At 37.0% G+C, this 20,502-nt stretch overlaps 1 protein-coding gene and 1 pseudogene across 2 annotated transcripts in view; both read right to left on the reverse strand.

Annotated features, from left to right (window-relative positions):
• UGGT2 (UDP-glucose glycoprotein glucosyltransferase 2) overlaps window positions 1–20,502 on the reverse strand; it is a 163,637-nt gene that overhangs the window by 82,688 nt on the left and 60,447 nt on the right. The window contains exons 13-15 of the mRNA XM_065895938.1: window positions 11,404–11,523; window positions 10,455–10,540; window positions 9,771–9,906 (exon numbers count right to left, since the gene is read on the reverse strand). Coding sequence (XP_065752010.1) covers window positions 9,771–9,906; window positions 10,455–10,540; window positions 11,404–11,523 — 342 coding nt within the window. The remainder of the gene's footprint in view (window positions 1–9,770; window positions 9,907–10,454; window positions 10,541–11,403; window positions 11,524–20,502) is intronic.
• On the reverse strand, window positions 216–1,164 carry LOC136137882 (2-iminobutanoate/2-iminopropanoate deaminase pseudogene; annotated as a pseudogene). The gene has a single exon (XR_010656747.1). The product of XR_010656747.1 is annotated as a 2-iminobutanoate/2-iminopropanoate deaminase pseudogene (transcript).

The following is a 20,502-nucleotide window of genomic DNA, read 5'->3' on the forward strand; positions in this document are numbered from 1 at the left end:
ACTATATACATACATATATATACACACATGATCCCCACACATACACAAATAAACCATTTTAAGAATACAATCTATTATCCTATAGTAAAAATGGTTTTGTGAATATTCTTTGGCTTTCAAAATACCATATCATATTTGTATATTCTATTTTGATCAAACCAGATGCTATGATTCTTAATAAAATAATGGTTAACTTTATTTTTTTTTGAAAACCTGCATGCTATTTTATTTCCATTAGAAAAATATTATCTATATAAAATTTGATCCAGTTTCTTCTCCTTTACCTCTACCATTCAAACTTAAATGCTTTAATTTCACTCAAGTAAAAGCAGAATCATGTATCTGACATGAGAACTAAATAGTTCATACCATTAAATTAACAGAGTTTAATTGAATTAGGTGTGCTCTTTATTATTTCTCAGGAATAGTAACTCATCTTTCCTACATGCTATTTCCCTTTACTTTTATTTTTCTGGGTAACTATGTAATGTGTGTCTCTTTTCCCACATCCAGTAATGAGTGTTATAGAAGTGTAATTTATAACATCAGTAACTAGATTCATCATTAATCTTCAACTCATGTTCAATCCCCTTATTATATGGTATTTCCATAATAACTTCAGATATTTCAGTCAACCTTACACTTTCAAACAAATACTGTAAAAATTAAGATGTTAATTTAAAAACATTATTAAAATTCCAGACTAAATAACACTGGGCCCACTTAGAGCGATGCCGTCACGAGAGGTCCTTGGACAGCTACTGCTTCAATCTCAACACGGCCTCCTTTGGGCAAAGCAGCAACCTGGTAAGCAGCTCTTGCAGGAAAACTACTCTGGAAATATTGTTTGTAGATGTCATTGACAGTATAGAAGTCGTTTATGTCAGCCAGCAAAACAGCTGTTCTTACCACGTTCGTGAAGTCACAGCCTGCTGCTTTCAGGATTTCACCCATGTTTGTAAGAGCTTGTTTAGCCTCTTCTGCCACCCCTCCTGGCACAAGCTGTCCACTTGCAGGATCCATGCCTAGCTGTCCTGAAATGTAAATGGTCCTGTCGACTAACACAGCCTGACTGTAGGGACCAATGGCCGCTGGGGCTTTCGCGGTGATCACCTTTCTGATCAAAGACGACATGGCTAATCCTTTTTCCTTGCCGCCCCTCAGAGACAACTCAGCCCATTGGATTTTTTAGTAGCATGTTGTTTAGTTGCCATGCAAGCTTTTCTTCTCATTTCTCTTTCTGTGATTTCTAGTTTCATGCTGTTGTGGTCAGAAAAGATCTTTGAAATAATTTCTATCCTCTTAAAATTTTTTGAGACCTGTTTTGTGTCCTAGTGTGTGCTCTATCCTAGAGAATGTTCCATGTGCACTTGAAAAGAATGTATATTCTAGTTTTTTTGGGTGTAATGTACAGAAAATATCAATTAAATCTAACTGCTCTATTGTGTCATTTAGGATCTCTGTTGCCTTACTGATTTTCTGTCTGGAATATCTGTCCACTGATCAATGGGGTGTTATAGTCTTCTACTATTATCGTGTGCCTGTCAATTCCCCCCTTTATGTCTGTTAGTATTTCTTTTATGTATTTAGGTGCTCCTTTATTGGGTGCATATATGTTAACAAATGTAATATCCTCTTCTTATATTAATCCTCTTATCATTAGGCAGTGTTCTTTTTTTATCCTTTATGGTCTTTGTTTTAAAGTCTATTTCATCTAATATGAGTATTGCTATCCCTGATTTCTTGTCATTTCCATTTCCATGAAATATCTTTTTCCATACCCTCACTTTCAATCTATGTGTGTCTTTTGCCCTAAAGTGTGTCTCTTATAGGCAGCATATTGTAGGCTCTTGTTTTATTATCCAATCTGCCACTCTATGTCCTTTGAGTGAAGCATTTAGTCCATTGACATTTAAGGTAATTATTATTTTTTTTTCTTTTTTGCAGTACGCAGGCCTCTCACTGTTGTGGCCTCTCCCGTTGCGGAGCACAGGCTCCGGACGCGCAGGCTCAGTGGCCATGGCTCACAGGCCCAGCCGCTCCACGGCATGAGGGATCTTCCCGGACCGGGGCACGAACCCGTGTCCCCTGCATCAACAGGTGGACTCTCAACCACTGCGCCACCAGGGAAGCTCTAAGGTAATTATTGATAGACATGTATTTATTGCCATTTTAAATCTTGTTTCCCTTAAATATTTCCATTTAAGGTAATTATTGATAGATATGTATTTATTGCGATTTTAAACCTTGCTTTTGTATTTCCCCTTTGTTCCTTTCTTTTTATTTTCCCTTTTGCAGTTTGATGATTTTCTTTTGTGCTATGCTTAAGTTCTCCTCTTTTTTGTTTCTGTGAATCTATTTTATGTGTTTGATTTGTGGTTTCTCTGTTTTTCAATTATGTTATCCCATTACTATATCTACTTGATTTAGACTGGTAGTCATACAGGTTTAAATTCTAAAAAAAATTTAAATTCTAAAAAAAAAGAAAATCTAAATTTTCTTATTCCCTTCCCCCACATTTTATGATTTTGAGGTCCTCTTTTACATCTTCATGTTTATTCTTTTGCTGTTCATTGTAGTCATCATCGCATTTCCAATTGTGATCTTCTCTTTTCTATAGGTTCTTCCTTCTTTTCTATTTAGAGAAGACCTTTCAATATTTCTTTTAGGATAGGTTTAGCATTGCTGTATTCTTTTAGTTTTTGCTTGTCTGAGACATTCTTTATCTCACCTTCCATTCTAAATAATAATCTTGCTGGGTAGAGGGTATCCTAGGTTGCAGGATTTTCCTTTTTAGGACTTTGAATATATCTTGCCACTCCCTTCTGGCCTCCAACACTTCTGTAGAGAAATCAGCTGATAGTTACAAAGGAATGCCCATAGGCTAACTCTTTTTCTCTTGCTACCTTTACAATCCTCTCTTTAACTTTTGACATTTTAATTATAGCATGTCTTGGTGTAGGTTTATTTGGTTTTTCTTGTTTGGGACCCTCTGTGCTTCCTCTACCTGTTTATCTGTTTCCTTCTTTAGGTTTGGGAAGTTTCCGGCAATAGTTTCTTCAAATACATTTTCAATCCCATTTTTCTTCTTCTCCTTCTGGGATCCCTATTATGCATAGATTGGCATGCTTTATATTATTCCATAGGTCTCTTATATTGCTTTTATTTTCATTTGTCCTTCTGTCTGCTGGTTCTTATTGGGTGATTCCATTATTTTATCTTCCAGATCACTTATTCATTCTTCTGCATTATTTAGTTTGCTATTTATTGCCTTTAGCTGAGATTTCATCTCAGCAACTGAGTTTTCTAATTTTAATTGGCTCCTCTTTATAGTTTCTAGTTCCTTGTTACAGTGATCTGCACTTCTATCGATAGTCTTTCTTAATTCCTTCAGTATTTTTATTACCCCCTTTATGAACTCCGGACCTGGCAGATTGGAAAGATCTGTTTCATTGTTCTTTCAGAGGATTTTTCTTGTTCTTTTGGTTGAGAGTGGTTCCTCTGCTTCTTCACTTTACTTTTATTTCTCTGACTCTATGAATTTGGGAGTAACAAGTATCTACTGTGGTCTCCAAGGGCTGTTTTTATGCGGGAGCATCCCTGTGTATCCTGCATGAGTCTAATATCTTTGGCGTGAGGGCTGTTTTTAGTATGGATGTCTGCCACGTCTTTCCTCCATGTGTGCTGGCTGTTATCTCCTTAATAGAGGGTGTGACCGGTGTTGTGGTGACCAGAGCCTGCACTGGATGTTGAGTGGGGCCTCCTCTTTGCTCTGTGGCTGTCACAGCCCTGTTGGGGGCTGGGTCTGCTCCATAGTTGTTGGAATAGAAGCCCCCAGATGCGTTTCTAAGCTGTGGTGTGAGGTATGCAGGACTGGAGTGCTCCAACTGGTAGAGGAGACGTTGAGTATGCCTCTGCAGGAGCTGTCCACCGGGAAGTGCAATCTGTGGTGACGTCTGTCACCTGTTGTGCGGGCTCACAAAGTAAACTGTTGCTGGCGCTGCGCTTGACCCTGCCTCAGTCATGGGAATGCAGGCAATCAGCCTGGATGTCTCTCAGGTAACTGTGCTCACAGAGCCATCAGTGTAGTTCCACTGAAGTCAGGAACCAGGACCCACTGTGGGAGCTAGGGAGTCAGCCCAGACCCCAGCTCCTGCAGGGAGCTGCTCACATGTCCTGTAGGCTCTGAGCTTACAAAGGTCCTGTGGCATAAATCCACTAAAGCCGCCCAGGACAGGGCTCAGATTTCAGCCACCCCCTTCCAAAGTCACATGGCCCCTGAGGATCAGCTCAGATTTCAAGCCCACCTCCACTTGGGGGCAACCCCCTGCACTTGCAGGCTCCCAGAGCTCTTGAGGCAGAGCTGAGCCAGCTCTGTTCACGGTAAAAAAGCTGCTGCTATGGTGAGGTCCCACCCTCCCTTTGCACATTAACAATGAATGGGGCTTTTTATGGTGGACCTGGGCTCCTTAAACACACTCCCAGTTTTGGTCTGTACTGCATTCTCCCCCCTTCAGGCTGTCTCCACACAGCCAACCCCAGTCCTCTCTCCGGTCTGTCTGCTGAAGCCTGAGTTTCAGCACCCCACCCCCGCATGCATCAGCAGACAGAAGTCTCACGTTGGGCAATGCAGCGAGGTGGCAAGAACCATCTGTGGTGGTCTCCTCTGTTTCTCCTGTTGCAGTCTAGCTTCTGTACTCTCCTCTGACCCTCTGAAGCTGGCTGATCCCCCAGCCACTGAAGAGGGTTCCCAGGGTAAGGGAACATTTCCTCTTTCATAGCTCCCTCCCAGGGTTGCAGGTCCCATCCCAATTCTTTTTTTTTTTTTTTTTCTTCATCCTACCGGTTACATGGTGATCTTTCTTGCAGTTTTGATTGTATGAGGTCTTCTTCCAGAGTTCAGTAGGTTTTCTGTGAGAATTGTTCCACAAATAGATGTATTTAATGTATTTGAGGGAGGAGGTGAGCTCCACGTCCTTCTATTCCACCATCTTGATCCCTGCCCCCGAATTTCTTACATATTTCGGTATTAACCCCTTATCAGATACGCGGTTTGTAAATACTTTCTCCTATTCTATAGGCTGCCATTTGCTTTTGTTGATGGTTTCCTTTGCTGTGCAGAAGCATTTTAGTTTGATACAGACTCCCAGTTTATTCTGGTTTTTTTTGCCTTTGATTTTGTCAAATCCAAAAAATTATTGCCAAGATAAATGTCAAGGAGCTTAACTCCTATGTTTTCTTCTATGAAATGTTTCTTTTTTTTTCTTTTACAGCATCAGAGCTTATGTTCAACTCTTTAATCCCTTATGACTTGATTTTGGGGTATGGAATAAGATAGGGGTCCAGTTTCACCATTCTGCATGTGGATATCCAGCTGTCCCAATACCATTTATTGAAGAAACTATCTTTTTCCCATTGTACATTCTTGGTTCCTTTGTTGCAAATTAATTGATCACGTATCAATGGGTTTATTTCTCGGTTCTCAATTCTATTTACCTGTTTTTTTGTTTTGTTTTGTTTTTTTGCGGTACGCGGGCTTCTCACTGTTGTGGCCTCTCCCGTCGCGGAGCACAGGCTCCGGACACGTAGGCTCAGCAGCCGTGGCTTACGGGTCTAGCCGCTCCGTGGCATGAGGGATCTTCCCAGACCGGGGCACAAACCCATGTCCCCTGCATCGGCAGGCGGACTCTCAACCACTGCACCACCAGGGAAGCCCTATTTATCTCTTTTTATACCAGTATAATACTGTTTTGATTATTATAATTTTGTAATATATTTGAAATCAGTAAGTGTGATGCCTCTGACTTTATTCTTTCTCAAGACTGCTTTGCCTATTAGGGGTCTTTCATGGTTCCATATGAATTTTATGATTTTTTTTCTATTTCTGTGAAAAATGCTACTGGAATTTTAAATGTGCTAAATCTGTAGATTGCTTTGGGTAGTACAGAATATTTAATGGTATTAATTCTCTAATCCATGAACATGGAATATCTTTCCATTTATCTATGTCCTCTTCAATTTCTTTCATCCATGTTTTATAATTTTCAGCGTAAAGATCTTTCACCTCCTTGGTTAAATTTGTTCCTAAGCATTTTACTTTTTTTGATGCTATGGTAGATGGGACTGTTTACTTAGTTTCTCTTTCCAAGAGTTCTTTGTTAGTGTATAGAAATGTAACTGATTTTTTCTGTTGCAACTTTATTGAATTTGTTTATTAGTTCTAACAGATTTTTGGTGGGGTCTTTAAGCGTTTTCTACATACAAGATCATGTCATGTGCAAACAGATAATTTTGCTTCTTTCTAATTTGGATGCCTTTTATTTATTGTTTTTGCCTAATTCTCTGGCTAGGATTTCAAATACTATGCTGATTAAGAGTGGTGAGAGTGGACACCTCACCTTGTTCCTGATCTTAGAGAAAAAGCGTTCATCTTTTCACTGTTGAGGATGATGTTAGCTGTGGGCTTGTCACATATAGCTTTCATTATATGTTGAGGTACATTCCTTCTATACCTAATTTGTTGAGAGTTTTTTTTTTTAATCATAAAAGGCTGTGAATTTTGTCAAATGCTTCTTCTGCATCTATTGAGATGATCATATGAGTTTTATCCTTCCTTTTGTTAATATGGTGTATCACACTGATTGATTTGTGTATGTTGAATCATCCTTGCATCCCAGAAATAAATCCCACTTGCTTGTGGTATATGATCCTTTTAAGGTACTGTTGAATTCACTTCTTTAATACTTTGCTGAGGATTTCTGCATCTATGTTCATTAGGGATACTGGTCTGTAATTTTCTTTTCTTGTAGTGTCCTTAACTGGCCTTGGTATCAAGATAATGCTGGGATTGTAAAATGAGTTTGGAAGTATTCCCTCCTCTTCTATTTTTTGGAAAAGTTTGATAAGGATTGGTATCAACCTGTCTTTAAATGTTTTGAAGCCATCTGGTCCTGGGTTTTCTTTGTTGGGAGGTTTTTGATCCCTGATTCAATCTCCTTACTAGGAATTGGTCTGTTCAGATTTTCTATTTCCTTCTGATTCAGTCTTGGTAGGTTGTATATTTCTAGCAATTTATCCATTTCTTTTTGATTGTTGAATACTTGGCTTGTGAATAATTTCCCACCTTTCTTTATCCATTCTTCTAGTATGCTTACGTTTAATTTACTCACACTTAACATAATTTTTGGTATGGGTGGATTAACTTGTGCCATTTTGCTATTTGTTTTCTATATATGTGTCTTTTGTTTATTGATTCTTCCTTTACTGTCTTCTTTTGTGCTTAAGAGGTAATTCTTAGAGTGCCATTTCGATTCTTCTTTTGATTTTTAAACGATTTTAAAATTTATTTTCTTTGTGGTTACTCCAGTAATTACAATATACATTGGAACTTACCACAATCTACTTCCTATTAATCCTAATTACAAAATATAGAACTTAAAATAGATCCATTTCATTCTACTTTGTACAATTATTGTCACATGTATTACCTCTAAGTAAGTTAGAATTTATGTTTCATTAAATCTTGTATAATTTAAAGAGAAAAATATATTCATACAGCCTTCTGTATTTATCTACATATTTACATTTTATTTACAGTTACCATTTCATTTCTTCCTGTAGATGTGAGTTACCATCTGGTGTCATTTCCTTTTAGTGTTTCTTTTTAGGTGGCCAGAAATTCTTTTTCTGTGAATATCATTATTTTACCTTTTTCCAAGGATCATAGTCCCTGTTGCTTCTTGTTGAACATCTGAAAACAGACTTATATCATGTATTTTGTTCAGTTTTATAAGTGCTTACTGTAGGATGGCTAATCTATTGTTTGTTACTCCATTGTGGCCAAAAGTTGAAGTCTTAAAGTGCTTTTACATTCTCTAACTGAATTCATCAAATATTCATTAAGTATGTAACATAGACTTTTGAATCTGAATGTTGTAAGGTAGGGAGAGAAAATTAAACTACTTGTATGTCTGTACAGTCACTGTGCAGTAGAGCTGAGATACAAAGTAAGATCATTTTACTACAAATAATGTACTTACTCTACCATAATTCTCCAATATATTTCAATAACTTTCATACACTGTTTTTATGACTTTGGCCTTCTGTTATATTCTTCCTCTCTCCTGATACTGTATTTTCAAATTAATTTAAATATAATAATTAGCTCATTGAAAGTAATGAAACAGTATTAAAGAGAATTTATAATTCACGTATTTTACTAAAAGACAAGATTTTGCTCAAATTATTCTGAATTACTGAAGCTAAGTGATCTAATGGACATAACACTCTCCCAACAGAATGTTAACTCAACAACGTTTTACCTTTCTATGGGATATAAAAATTTGGTGGTCACAGCATATACAGTTTGAAAAACTATGAACAATCTGACCCTTCAGACCCCAGAGGATTCTAACTGCTTTCTCTAAATATCTCTTCCTCACTGATTTTTCCTTCTTCTTCTTCCTTTGTGTAGCACAACTTATAGGCTATTGCACATATTCAATACTTACTTTCATGCTGCTTTGTACTGAATCATATGGTTTCGAGTGCAATTCAGTTTTCCAAGAGATTACAGTACTGTGCTGAACATCACAGTAGATAATTCAAAAGGCAAGGTACTGACAAATATGCCTTCATGTGCAAATTAAAGTCTAACACAAAACGCTCAAAGAAGAGAGATTAAACAGAGATAATTAAGGTAATTTAGGTCTCAATTATAAATAATTAAGGTAAAGGTAATTTTGGAAGGTCTTGACGTTTCTTAGTGTTGAATATCATACTGATCCTTTCACAGTGAGGTAGGTGGACTTTAATAAAAGATTTAAGTCAATTTGACTGAATCCCTTATAAACTCTTACACCAATCAGTAAAACTAATAGACTGAGATATAATATTGACACTTATTCCATGGTACTATTTTACAGAATACAGTGTATCCCCAAGTCACTGAAGTGTAGGTAACTTCTATACCTCAGGACAATGACTCAGTCAAGTATGTAGTGGTTTTCGTGGGAGCTCCAGAAACAGGGCAGGAAATTTACACAGCTTCGGTAATTTCATTTTCAGTTTGAAGAAGAACCATTCCCTGTTACAATAATGGTTGACAAGCCAAAGAATAATAAATATAAAAATGAATAGTTGTTTAAAGCTATAACCTGACTTTCTGGATAACAACAGTATAGCTCTTTAATACATTTATATTTCCATTATGAGCCATAAGAGAGTTTCAAACCCTCCACTATAAAGTAATCTTCTTACCTCTTCTTTTTCCTAAATAAGGTTCTTACCAATTTCTGACATTTCTTATAGTCTCTTTGTCAGACTCAGCATCAATCTTACCATTTTGACACCAATTTGCTGTTATGAAGTTTTCTTCCTCCTTTGAAATTCTCTAGGAAGTCTCTATATACTTTGTCATTTAGAACATTTAAGTTTGAAATAATCTTTTCTATTCATGATTTTATTCCAAACCCAGCTCAAGAATTCTTCCCTTACTAATTATTTTCTATTAACATGCTTCCTCTAAACTTATACATACAATTTAAGTTCCTTTATTGGTTGGGTAAACCTAAATAAATGCCTAGATTTGGGCAGAGCCTCATTTATAAAATGGGGACAATATTATGTACTTCAGCTGGGTCATCATGTGTACTAGTCCCCATGATAGTTTTTATAAACTTTGAAATGTTAAAATAATAAATAGTAATAATTACAGTAATGCAAAAACCACTATACAGCCTGAAGAAATTTTATGTAGTACATCAACTCACGTGGACTATGGAAATAAATGCTTGTGATACACCATGCTCTTCTGTAATATAGTTGAAAGCTCGCCAAAGAGCAACTCCAGCATCATTTTTTCCATCAACTTCATCATCTGTATTAACAATGAACACAAAACCAATTCTAGGAAAGAGGATGAATGAGAGATGTTACAACTGCCTCTTGAACCACAATAAACCACGATTTTTAAATATTATTAGACTGGAACATCTAGATGGAGGGAATGTGTTAGTATCTGGGGTAAAGGGGAGTATTATTATTTGAAAAGCTTTGATTTGTAATGCCTTTTCACCAAAATCCTCATCTCTGTTGGATTCCTCCAAAATGTAAAACTCTCTCTGGTGGTGACATTATCAAATAGCTATTTTTTTCCAGAAAGAAAAAGTGGAGGGAAGTGTATTCCTAACACGACCACGGGAAATGGACCCATCCTTAAGTACCCAAGTGACAATCATTCTCTCAGGAAGGTAACAGGGTAAACAAGACTACCAAGCAGCTCTGATTAATGGAGTCGACCATAAAGGTGTATGATTTTTCACAGCACACAGCTATGTCTTGTCAGGCACTAGAGATGACCATCACTTTGAATTCAACATTGACACTCCGTGTGACACAACATGAACATCACTGGATTTCCTTCAGTTGACAGTCTGTTATAAATTGATAATTACCTAAGAGGAATTTTATGATAAAAGAAAAGTTCGGCAAGTTTTATAAAGTCCACGGTATATTCTTGAGCCGGATCAATAAACAGAACCTAAAAAAAAGTAGATAGACTATAATCACCACTTTGTTCTAACACTTCATAATTTTCATGAAATTGAAACTTAATCTAATTTCTGTAGCTAAAAGCATGAAATTCAAGGTACAATTTTTAAAATTTTCTAGCAATTTTAAAGAATTTTGAGGAACGTACAAAAGAAAGAATTTCACAGTTTACAAATTTCTAAAAGCTACACACCAAAATATAATACACAAAATTTAATCAGGTTATTCATCCTCTTTTTGAAGCACAGCACTAAGTAAATATTTTTTACAAGAAGTGAAATACCTTATTCTAAGTGTTCGTTGGATCTTCTGTGATGAGTTTTTTAAAAAAGGAAATAGAAATTGAATTTTGATCCAAAAAATAACAGCATTAACATCTGCTGTAGGAACTAAGATATTCAATTCCTATGTGAAAAAAATATAAAGCCCTAGGTGTTTTCTCCACATTACAAAGTTCTATAAGGTTATTTAACATTGTAATAATGAACATTTATATCACAGATCACATAGTAGTATTTATGTACTTTTCCCTGAAATGTACTTAAATTAGTTCTTTATAATAAAGAAGGAAGAAAAGTTCGATCATAAATTGCTTTTAGAAAATATAACAGTAACCCATCAATTTAATGATGGTATTATAAAAGCACATGAGGGTTAAATAATAAAAGGCAGGTTATGTGACACTGCTAGCTTTTGATACCTAGTCAGCCATGCCACCTCAAGCTTGTTGCATCAGGCAAATACCCCTTTCCTTATTACTCACATGCCTATTTACCAAGAGCAGGGTAGTCCAAAAAGAATGGTGATATCTTTATAAAAGATGTATACAAAATTTCAAAGTATAAAACTTACCAAATTATGAAAATTACGCCTTATGAAAGGTATACTTCCAGGGGACACTGGCTTCAAGAGTTCCCGGCAACTTGAAGGCCACATAACATACAAATCATCAGTTTCTAAGTCATTAATCCACTAGAAAAGAATCCAGAAATCTGTGAAAGCTATATTAATACTTAAATCATTTTCAAAGCCGGATTTCACTGTCAAATAGCAAGTGAAATATACACAAGATTTTCTACATTTCTGATTAAGTATAAGAAGCTAGTTGAACATTCTTTAAGGAACATATATGTGCAAAAATTTTATATTCCCATAGCCTTCTACATTAAGCCTTCCCCTTCCAAAACAATTGACTCCATTTACTCATATGTTTGTTTTTCATACTAAAAAATAAAATTGTATAAAAATTACTCCGATAAACCATTTAAGGTACAGGAGGCAAGGAGGTCATTTACCTTTCCTCTAAAATTTAAAAGCTTGGACATAAGGAAAATAAAACGACTTAACAAAAGTTAAATGTTTAAAACCGACATTTTGGATGTCCAGTTCTAATAAAGATGGAATAGCTTATATTAGACTAGCCTTTCGCCCCCCCACCCCGAAACAATGACAAAAGGTAGAGAAAAGCACTGTCTAGAAGCATGGAGGTAGGGGTCAACCAACAATTAACAACTGAGGAGTTACAATCCTTGAAAGCAGGAGGCAGACGAGGCAAGCTCCTCAACTTTGTTGCTGGGGGCATTTTCCAAATTGCAGCCTGGAGGAAGAGAATTCCAACAGAGAGTGACAGTCATATTGCGCTGTCTCAGTGTAGGGAAGATGTATTTCCTACATATTGGGAAAGACAGAAGAGAAAGTTAGGGCTGCCAAACTGATGAGATGTGAGATGGGGGCAAGTCCAGCAGAGGAGGAAACCGCAGAGAAGAAACCAAAGAAATCTCCGCAGAAACTCCTCTCATTTGCTGACTACTCATCTACACATACACATGGCAACACGCCTCCCCCCGCAAAAAGGCCAGGAGAAAACAGAAACACGGAGGTTGAAGCTGCAGGCATAACATGTTACTGAAGAGACAGAGGTTGGAGCTCAAGGTGGAAGGACTTTGCTAAACACTGAACTTTCATTTGAGACCCAGTAGGGCCAGACGCTAGGAGTAAGACACAAAACAGAAGAACTCTCACACAGCCTAAACTCAAGCCTCAACAGAATCAAGTAAGCGTCTGGTACCCGGACTGCCAGAACAGACCTTACAATTGTTTGCTTCTGTAACTTTTCATCAGCAGCTTCTGGTTCTTACCAAAAACTGTCATGCCAAAAGAAAAGGACCAAATATCAAAATGCAGGAGAAAAAAACCAGACAATAGAAAGGGACTTAGGCAAGGACTTTAAAATAACAATTCATATACATTTTAAAAAGAACAAAAATAGATGGAAAGATGGAAACTTTTAACAGAGAACTAAAACCTATTAAAAAAAAAAAAAGAACCAAAGGGATATTTTAGAATTTAAAAGTGTCCGTAATTAAGAAATGGACCAACTTATCAGGTGGTTTTAATTGCAGACCAGACACAAAAGAAGAGACAGGGATTAGGAAACAGGATGACAGATCAACAGAATGTATATTAACTAAAGCAAACAAAAATAATGCAAAGTCAAAACAAAGTGTAAGAGAGATGAGTGACACAGGCAAAAGGTCTAACGTACCTGTAGCTCAAAGTCAGAGAGGAGAGGACAAATGGGACAACGCAATACCTGAAGAAATGAGGAGGCTTTTGCAATAATCTAGACATGAATTTCTGGAGGGCTTACTTAAGTCAGAGGCAGTGGTTTCAGAGAGAAGGCAGAATTAAGAGACACACACAAAGAGGGATGAAGAGGAGGGAGAAATCTAGGGTAATTCATGGCTTTCAGAGAGGAACACTGTATCAGCAGAGAGACATTAAGCTTTACGAAGTAGGCTTTTCCAGGGGAGAGGACAGGAAAGCAGAGAAGGAGTTAACTCGGTTTCAGACATCCTCGTCTATAAGACATCTGAGGGGGGATGACAGTTGACAGTTGTGACAATTTCTATTTTAGTGGCTAACAAGTATGATGGGTTCTGGGATTAGCTTTTTTCCACTAAAATTTGTCTTGGTGGTACTGAGATAGAAGGGAGAACTTTAGTCTCCCTGGAAAAATCAGTAGTATTGTCTCTTATTTATGTTTCTGAGGTAATTCTTGCCAAGATGTGAAGGTAATGGGAACGGTTCTAAATCCCTCACAATAGGCCAGGGATCCTGTGAGAACTGGAACTTGCTGTAGACTCAGTCCGCAATGTCTAGATTAGTTAACTGTTCTCCTGCGGGAATCCTAGGTCAGAGGAGAAGGTGGCACCATGTAGAGGATGTGAATATCCGATCCCCTTGGTGGTGAGTTGTAGTTTTCACTTCAAGTGAGAAACTGGCATTATGCTTTATGTATTAGTCCCACTGACCTTGAATTAATGACTGGAGATAGAGTCACTTCTAATGTGGATCAAAACAGCTGCATGTGTCTATTTAATATGCAGATTCCTTGGCACCACTTCAGGCCTACTAAATCATCCCTATTTAAAACAAGTGTCCTACGTGATTCTCATCACAAATACTCAAGTTAGAAAGCTAGAGAAATGGCCTGATTTACAGCCATGGGTGTTGGGTGAAGTAATTGACGTAATACGTGGATCCATTCTGGAGAACTACTGAGACAACACTGGACATCACATTGACTAGGCCCACAGACACTGAACCGCCCCTTTCCTTAGTCTCAGGTGAGTACACAAAAGCAGCAACAGTAACTGGAAAAGCGCTTCACAAATTCGCATGCAGAACTGGCACTGACACTCCAGTGATCTACCTCCATCAATTCTGTTGGTCATAACTCGGGCCTTTCTATCTACTAGGCTTCCAAGATACTGAAAAAGAGATACTGTCATTTATAGATTAGAACCTGGAAGACAATTTCCTGAACATCCAAGGAGCTATACAGGTCAACAAATAATCACATAATGGGTCATGCTGTTAGAGGCTGACTCTCTTTCTGAGAGAAGCAAAGAACTTAAAAGACTTACAGTTCACATCTTCTGGGCTCTCTTTGGGGAGTGACATTAGCTAAAATGGCTGAGCAAGGAACTCCAAAACTCTGTCCTTATACAGAAAATGGAAAAACTAGAAAATCTGTGGGAATGAACATTTTCAGAACCATGAAAACTAACCAAACGCTTGCAGCAACGCTGAGAGTGTTTATTCAAGAAAAATGGCTGCATCTCAGTAAGAACAGAGATGTGTGGCATTATAACTTACCTTAGTCCCATCTCCTGCTACCAAGCTAATCAGTAGCCTTGAAAATGACAGCTCACATTCCAGTACCAATATTACCAGAAGCAGTAGAATGGACTTTATTCTGAATGAATTGTAACTTTTTGTTTGAACTGTCTGGTGACTCCCTAGAAAACCTTCTAAAAAGTCTTGCCTTTATCCTGCCTAACTTGTGATTTGCCTAGTGTTAAAGCTGCTACTCTGATTTATGGAAAACATTTACAGGCAAATGTTTTAGTCACTCCTGAGACAACAGAAAATAGCTGGGACACACAATAGAGTAACCACAAACTTAGTGAGGAAAGGCTGGGGAATGAGATGTTTTGGGAAACAGGGCTTTGAGAAGTTCTGACGTATTCCTGGAAATCTACAAGGCCATGTGCATGCCCAGGAACACATGCATGCTCAGGAAAGACCTGAGAAGGCCCTACATTCTTCTCACCCCTGGCTTCCAAGCTCTATGCAAACAAGAACTGAAGGATAATGCAGAGATGCAGACCACCTGATTGAATGTTTAGCGTGTGCTGCTCCCCCTCCCTCCATGTGCCACACACACAGAGCCCCTGTGCAAAGACTGGGAGATTTTCTGGTTTGAGGCGTGTAAGTAAATCTCTGTCCAATACTTAGCAGATGACTAGGCTAACATAACAGACACTTCTGTGGCCACACATGAAAAAGAACACAGACTTTATAAAATTAGTCACTAAACAAATAACAAAAACAGCAGCAAACAGCAATAACAAACCCTGGGGAGAGGTGAGAATCTGACTTCCAGAAGTGCCACAATACAATATTCAAGATGTCCAGTTTTCAACAACAACAAAAAAGGCAATGAAAAATCCTAAATTAAACATAAGAAAACAATTCCATTTATAGGGACATAAAAAAGGGTAAAATACTTAGAAATAATTTTAAAAGTCTGAGACTTAACACTGAAAGCTACAAAACATTGTTGCAAGAAATTAAAGAAGATCTAAATAAATGGAAAGGCATCCCATGTTCATGGATTGGAAGATGTAATATATTTCAATAGCAATATTCCTTAAATTGATCTATAGATTCAACAAAATCTCAATAAAAACTCCAGCTGTCTTTTTTTTCTTTTTAACAGAAATGGACAAGCTGACTCCATAATTTATAATGAAAGGAAAAGGTGCAAGGACGCCAAGACAATCTTAAAAAAGAAGAATAAAGTTGGAGGACTCAAAATTCCCGATTTTTAAAGTTACTACAAAGCTACAGTTTAAAAAAAAAAAAACAAACAACAGTGTGGTGCTGGCATAAGGATAAGATACAGATCAACAGAATTGAACTGAAAGTCCAGAAATAAACCCACATGTCTATAGTCAACTGATTTACAACATCATGACTGGACGTGGACAGGGAAACTTGCCTTTATGACTGTGGGGTCCACTGTGGTTGGCAAGTTACACTCTTAGCTAAAGAACTTATAAGCTCTGCCTGTGCCTACTGGTGCCTTTTTTAAAAAAATCATATCACTATCATCTTGGTGACAATAACAAAAAATTAGAATTGTTTTTATATAATGACAAGTGGCTAGAGTGACTTGGGAACATTAAAGAAAATTAAAGAAAGTTATAATAAACGCCCCAGGAATACGGCTACATCATCAACATCACAGTACAGAAAATAGTTGCAGGGGTAGTTTTGCTAGAATATGACCAAAGCCTCTGTCACTGTTCGTGGTCTGCCACAGTGAACTGAAAATAAATTACAACCCAAAGGAGCCAAACATAAAATCCTATGATTGTTTTTACTGACTCTTAACAAAATTCCAGTGACACCTGAGGTGATTCCTGATGTCTGAGACAGAGAAAGCTGGAATGGTAAATCAGGGATGGAAGAATACCAATGAACCTCAGATTCTTACTTAACTGTCAATTAGACTTTTAAGAAATAAACCACCAAGATTTTTTGAGGGGGAGGGTATAAACACAGAGGTCAGAAGTGATTTAACTCAGGGCCTCAGCTTTCTCTGTAAAGATAAAAAGGGCCTCAGCTTTCGCTGTAAAGATAAAAAGTAAGTGGGGAGACAGATCCAGGGGAAAAAGAATTAAAAGCAAAGTATTGCTTTCATTCATGAATAACTCTGTTTTGACATTAAGATAGTCAATGATTTTTTTGGAGTGCTTCCTATTCAACAGGACCTGATGTATGTTGACGATATTTAACAAAGTCCTGGTTTTTGTGGCACTTACATTCCACTGGAAGATTATTATAAACAAATATATATCATATTGGGTGGTAGCAAATGCTATGAAACAAAAATAAAGCTAATGTGTGAGCTAATTTTGCTGCTCTAACAGACCAAGCTGAAGAGTACTGAGACCTCAGAGCTCTGCATTTGTGCCAGTTGATTTTTTTAAGGTATCTAGAGAATAAAGCCTCAGAAATAATTTTCTACCCAGGCAGGCACTTTCCAAGTGGAAAAACAGAAGCATTTAATTGAGACATGAAGCTTCCCTTAATAGTATGTAAAAAAGATACTTTAAAAATTATTAGTCTTTAAAAGGAATGAAATTCTGATACATGCAACAATACGGATGAACCCTGAAAACATTACACCTAGTGAAATAAGCCAGGCATAAATGGACAAATACTGTATTATTAACCTTACATGAAGTACTTGGAATAGGAAATTCATAGAGACAAAAAGTAGAACAGAGGTTACTGGGGACTTAGAGGAGAAGGGAATGGGTTTCTATTTGAAATAATGAAAAAGTTCTGGAAATGGATAATGGTGATGGTTGGACGAGACTGTGAATCTACTTAATGCCAATGGATTACACACTTAAAATGGTTAAAAAAGCATTACCTTATGTATATTTTACCTCAGTAAAAATTACTTCATGACACTCTCAGATAGAAGTTCCTTGTAAAAGAAAGCCTCTCGAAGGTGTCGAAGAGTTGGGCAAGAAAGGAGACTTTATAGCAGTATAGGAGGAGACTTTGCAACTCTGTGGGCGGTGGAGGCAATGGGAAGAGCATCAGGGCTGCTCCCCCCATGTGAGTGACTGTCTTCCACGGCCTACCTTAGAGGATCAGGATGCTACTTTATAAATGCAGCTGGACAGTTTCTTTACAGGTCTATTTCTTATGTCCAGAATAGCCTTGAAAATTACTTCCCTCATTTTATCAGTGTGACTTACTCTCAGCATTCTTCTAAAAATGATCAAAAGCATAAATGCTTAAAATAAAAGGTACAAAGTATTAAGATTACTAACATGGTCATTCCTTTTCCTGATAAAACATTATTAGAAAAGATATCTGCTATAGAGTTTAAAGATATCCAAGAAAGAGTAAAATCTAGCTAATGAGAGAATATGGTCTAAAGAGTAGTTAAAAAAAAAACAGTATCAACAAACAAATCATTTAGAAAATTGTTCTAGAAAATACGATGGTAACTAATTAATAACATATGTGGTTTGTCCTCAGTCTGAGGTCTCTGATGTTCAGGGAATATGGTAGTTCTTTGGTGCTGTTATTGTTCCATGATTCTTGGATGGTGAACTAAGTCTATAAGTGGGACGGCTGTTCCCACAGGACAAAAGTAACTGTAACAACTGCAACACTTCAGAGGGAATCCCTTAAATTTCTACAGGAAAACAAACAGTATGATGTCCAGTGAAGTTATGGTTTTTTTCCCTTAAAAACTTTTTTTCCCTGATCATATAATAATGCCCATTGTTAAAATCTGAAATTTACAGAAAAGCATGAAAAAAAAATACCGATCAAACCACATCACCCATTAGTAACTTAATATTTTGATAGATTTCCTTCTGATCCTCTGTCCATCTTTTCACATGATGATATCATATAAATCTATACTTTTTACTTTACATGAGGACATAGTCATTATCCCTGGTTATTAAAACACATCTATAAACATAATTTTGATCTCTGAATAATAATTGTGTGGTTATACAACTTACAAATTTCTGTTTATAGCTAACTCATTTCTAGTTGTTTCAAAAATATGCAGTAATGATATCTTTGGATATAATGATTTTTCTCCATTTCCTACTTCTTTATGGAGGTTTCCAGTGAAATTACTAGCTCAAGTATATATGAACAGTTTCTTAACAGCACCGCAGCCATAATTTTTTAAAAGGCTATGCCAATTAACACTCTCCATGTGTCCTTTTATCCTTCTTTTCTAATTCATCAGTTAAGTTGTAGTTTTTATTATTAGTTATTAAGACTATTTTATCACATAGTAGTTATTAAGATATTATCAGGGTATTTAAATTTTTATGTTATTATGAATAAATCATTATGTCTTCCAAATGGTTTTTGGAAAAAAAGCTTTTGATCTGTTTACAGTTACTTCAAACCCATATTACTAAAATCTCTTATTAATTATAAATGCTTCCCTTAAGGAATTTTAGTTACATAAGCTTATGTCATGCAACATTTTTATTTTCTCATTTCTAATAGTTAATACTTTTTATAATAATGTTAAATCATATCAGTGAATGAACATACTTATATTATGTTCTAAGTGGAATGCTTCCAGAGTTTCACTGTTAAAATTATGTTTTATGTTGGTTTGAGATAAGTATTTACTTATTCATTCAAGGAATATTTATATTTATTGAGTACCTACTACAGCCAGGGATACAATGGTGAGAGAAAAAATGGAAAAAATTCCTACCTTCATGAAGTTTATATAGTCAAGTAAGAAACAAAGACATCACAAAGAACCACAGGATAAATGTTAAAATTATAACTGTGCTAAGTACACAGAGCGATTGGTAGTTCTATAACATAATAAATATAGATACATACACACACACGTGTGTGTGTGTGTGTGAGAGAGAGAGAGAGAGAGAGAGAGAGAGAAAGAGAAAGAAAGAAAGAAAGAGAGAGAGAGAGAGAGAGAGAGGATTAAGTCAGCAAGCCTGGGCTGCCCACACCTTGCACATTCCCAAGAAGGGCCTGTGTTCCTGATAAAGGTTCTCGAGGTTGGCTCCTGGGAATTGAGCTCTTGGAATGTTCTGACTGATAAAGAGTGTTTTGCACGCTGAGGGCCTGCTGCATGCTCTAGCAGTTTGTACAGAGTTTTTACAAATGGTATGATTTATAATGAATACCTGCTTTTTCTCTCAGGGTCTGGAGTTTCAGTGACTAACATCAGTCACATGGCCATTATATGCTTAAGTGCCAGACCCCTCTTAAAAACCCTGAACTCTCAGGCTCAAGTCAGCTCCCCTAGTAGGCAGCACTTTGCACGGACTGTCACACATCCAATTCAGCATGTCCTGCACAGCTCCACTAGGAGGAACCCCTGGAAGCCTGTACTTGGTTTCCTCTGGACTTCACCCCATGCCCTTTCTGCTTCTGATACTGCTTGGTATTCTTCTGCTCTAATAAATCGTAACCATGAGTATAACAACTTCCAGGCCTTGTCAGTCCTTTTAGCAAACCCACTGAACCTGAGGGTGAACTTGAGGATTTCTTGACACAATGCGTATATGAAATAATCATCTACTTTGGATAGTTAAGGAAAGCTTCTCTCAGGAAGTATTTTTTGGAGCTGAAGTCTGAAAAAAGAGTAGGGGTCAACTGGATAAAGAGAGGAAGAACTGCTTTCCAAGCACGGGATAAGAGAGAGTGGTAAAAAAGAATATATCATAGTTTAAGATATGAGAGGAGGTAGTAGGCCATTTACACCTATTAGGCCATATGATGGACTTTTTTTGTGCTTTAAGCAAGGAGAAAGTGATGTGATCAGATTTCCAAAAAAATTCACTT

The sequence above is a fragment of the Phocoena phocoena genome, chromosome 18, assembly GCF_963924675.1.
Source record: "Phocoena phocoena chromosome 18, mPhoPho1.1, whole genome shotgun sequence".
Lineage (NCBI taxonomy): Eukaryota > Metazoa > Chordata > Mammalia > Artiodactyla > Phocoenidae > Phocoena > Phocoena phocoena.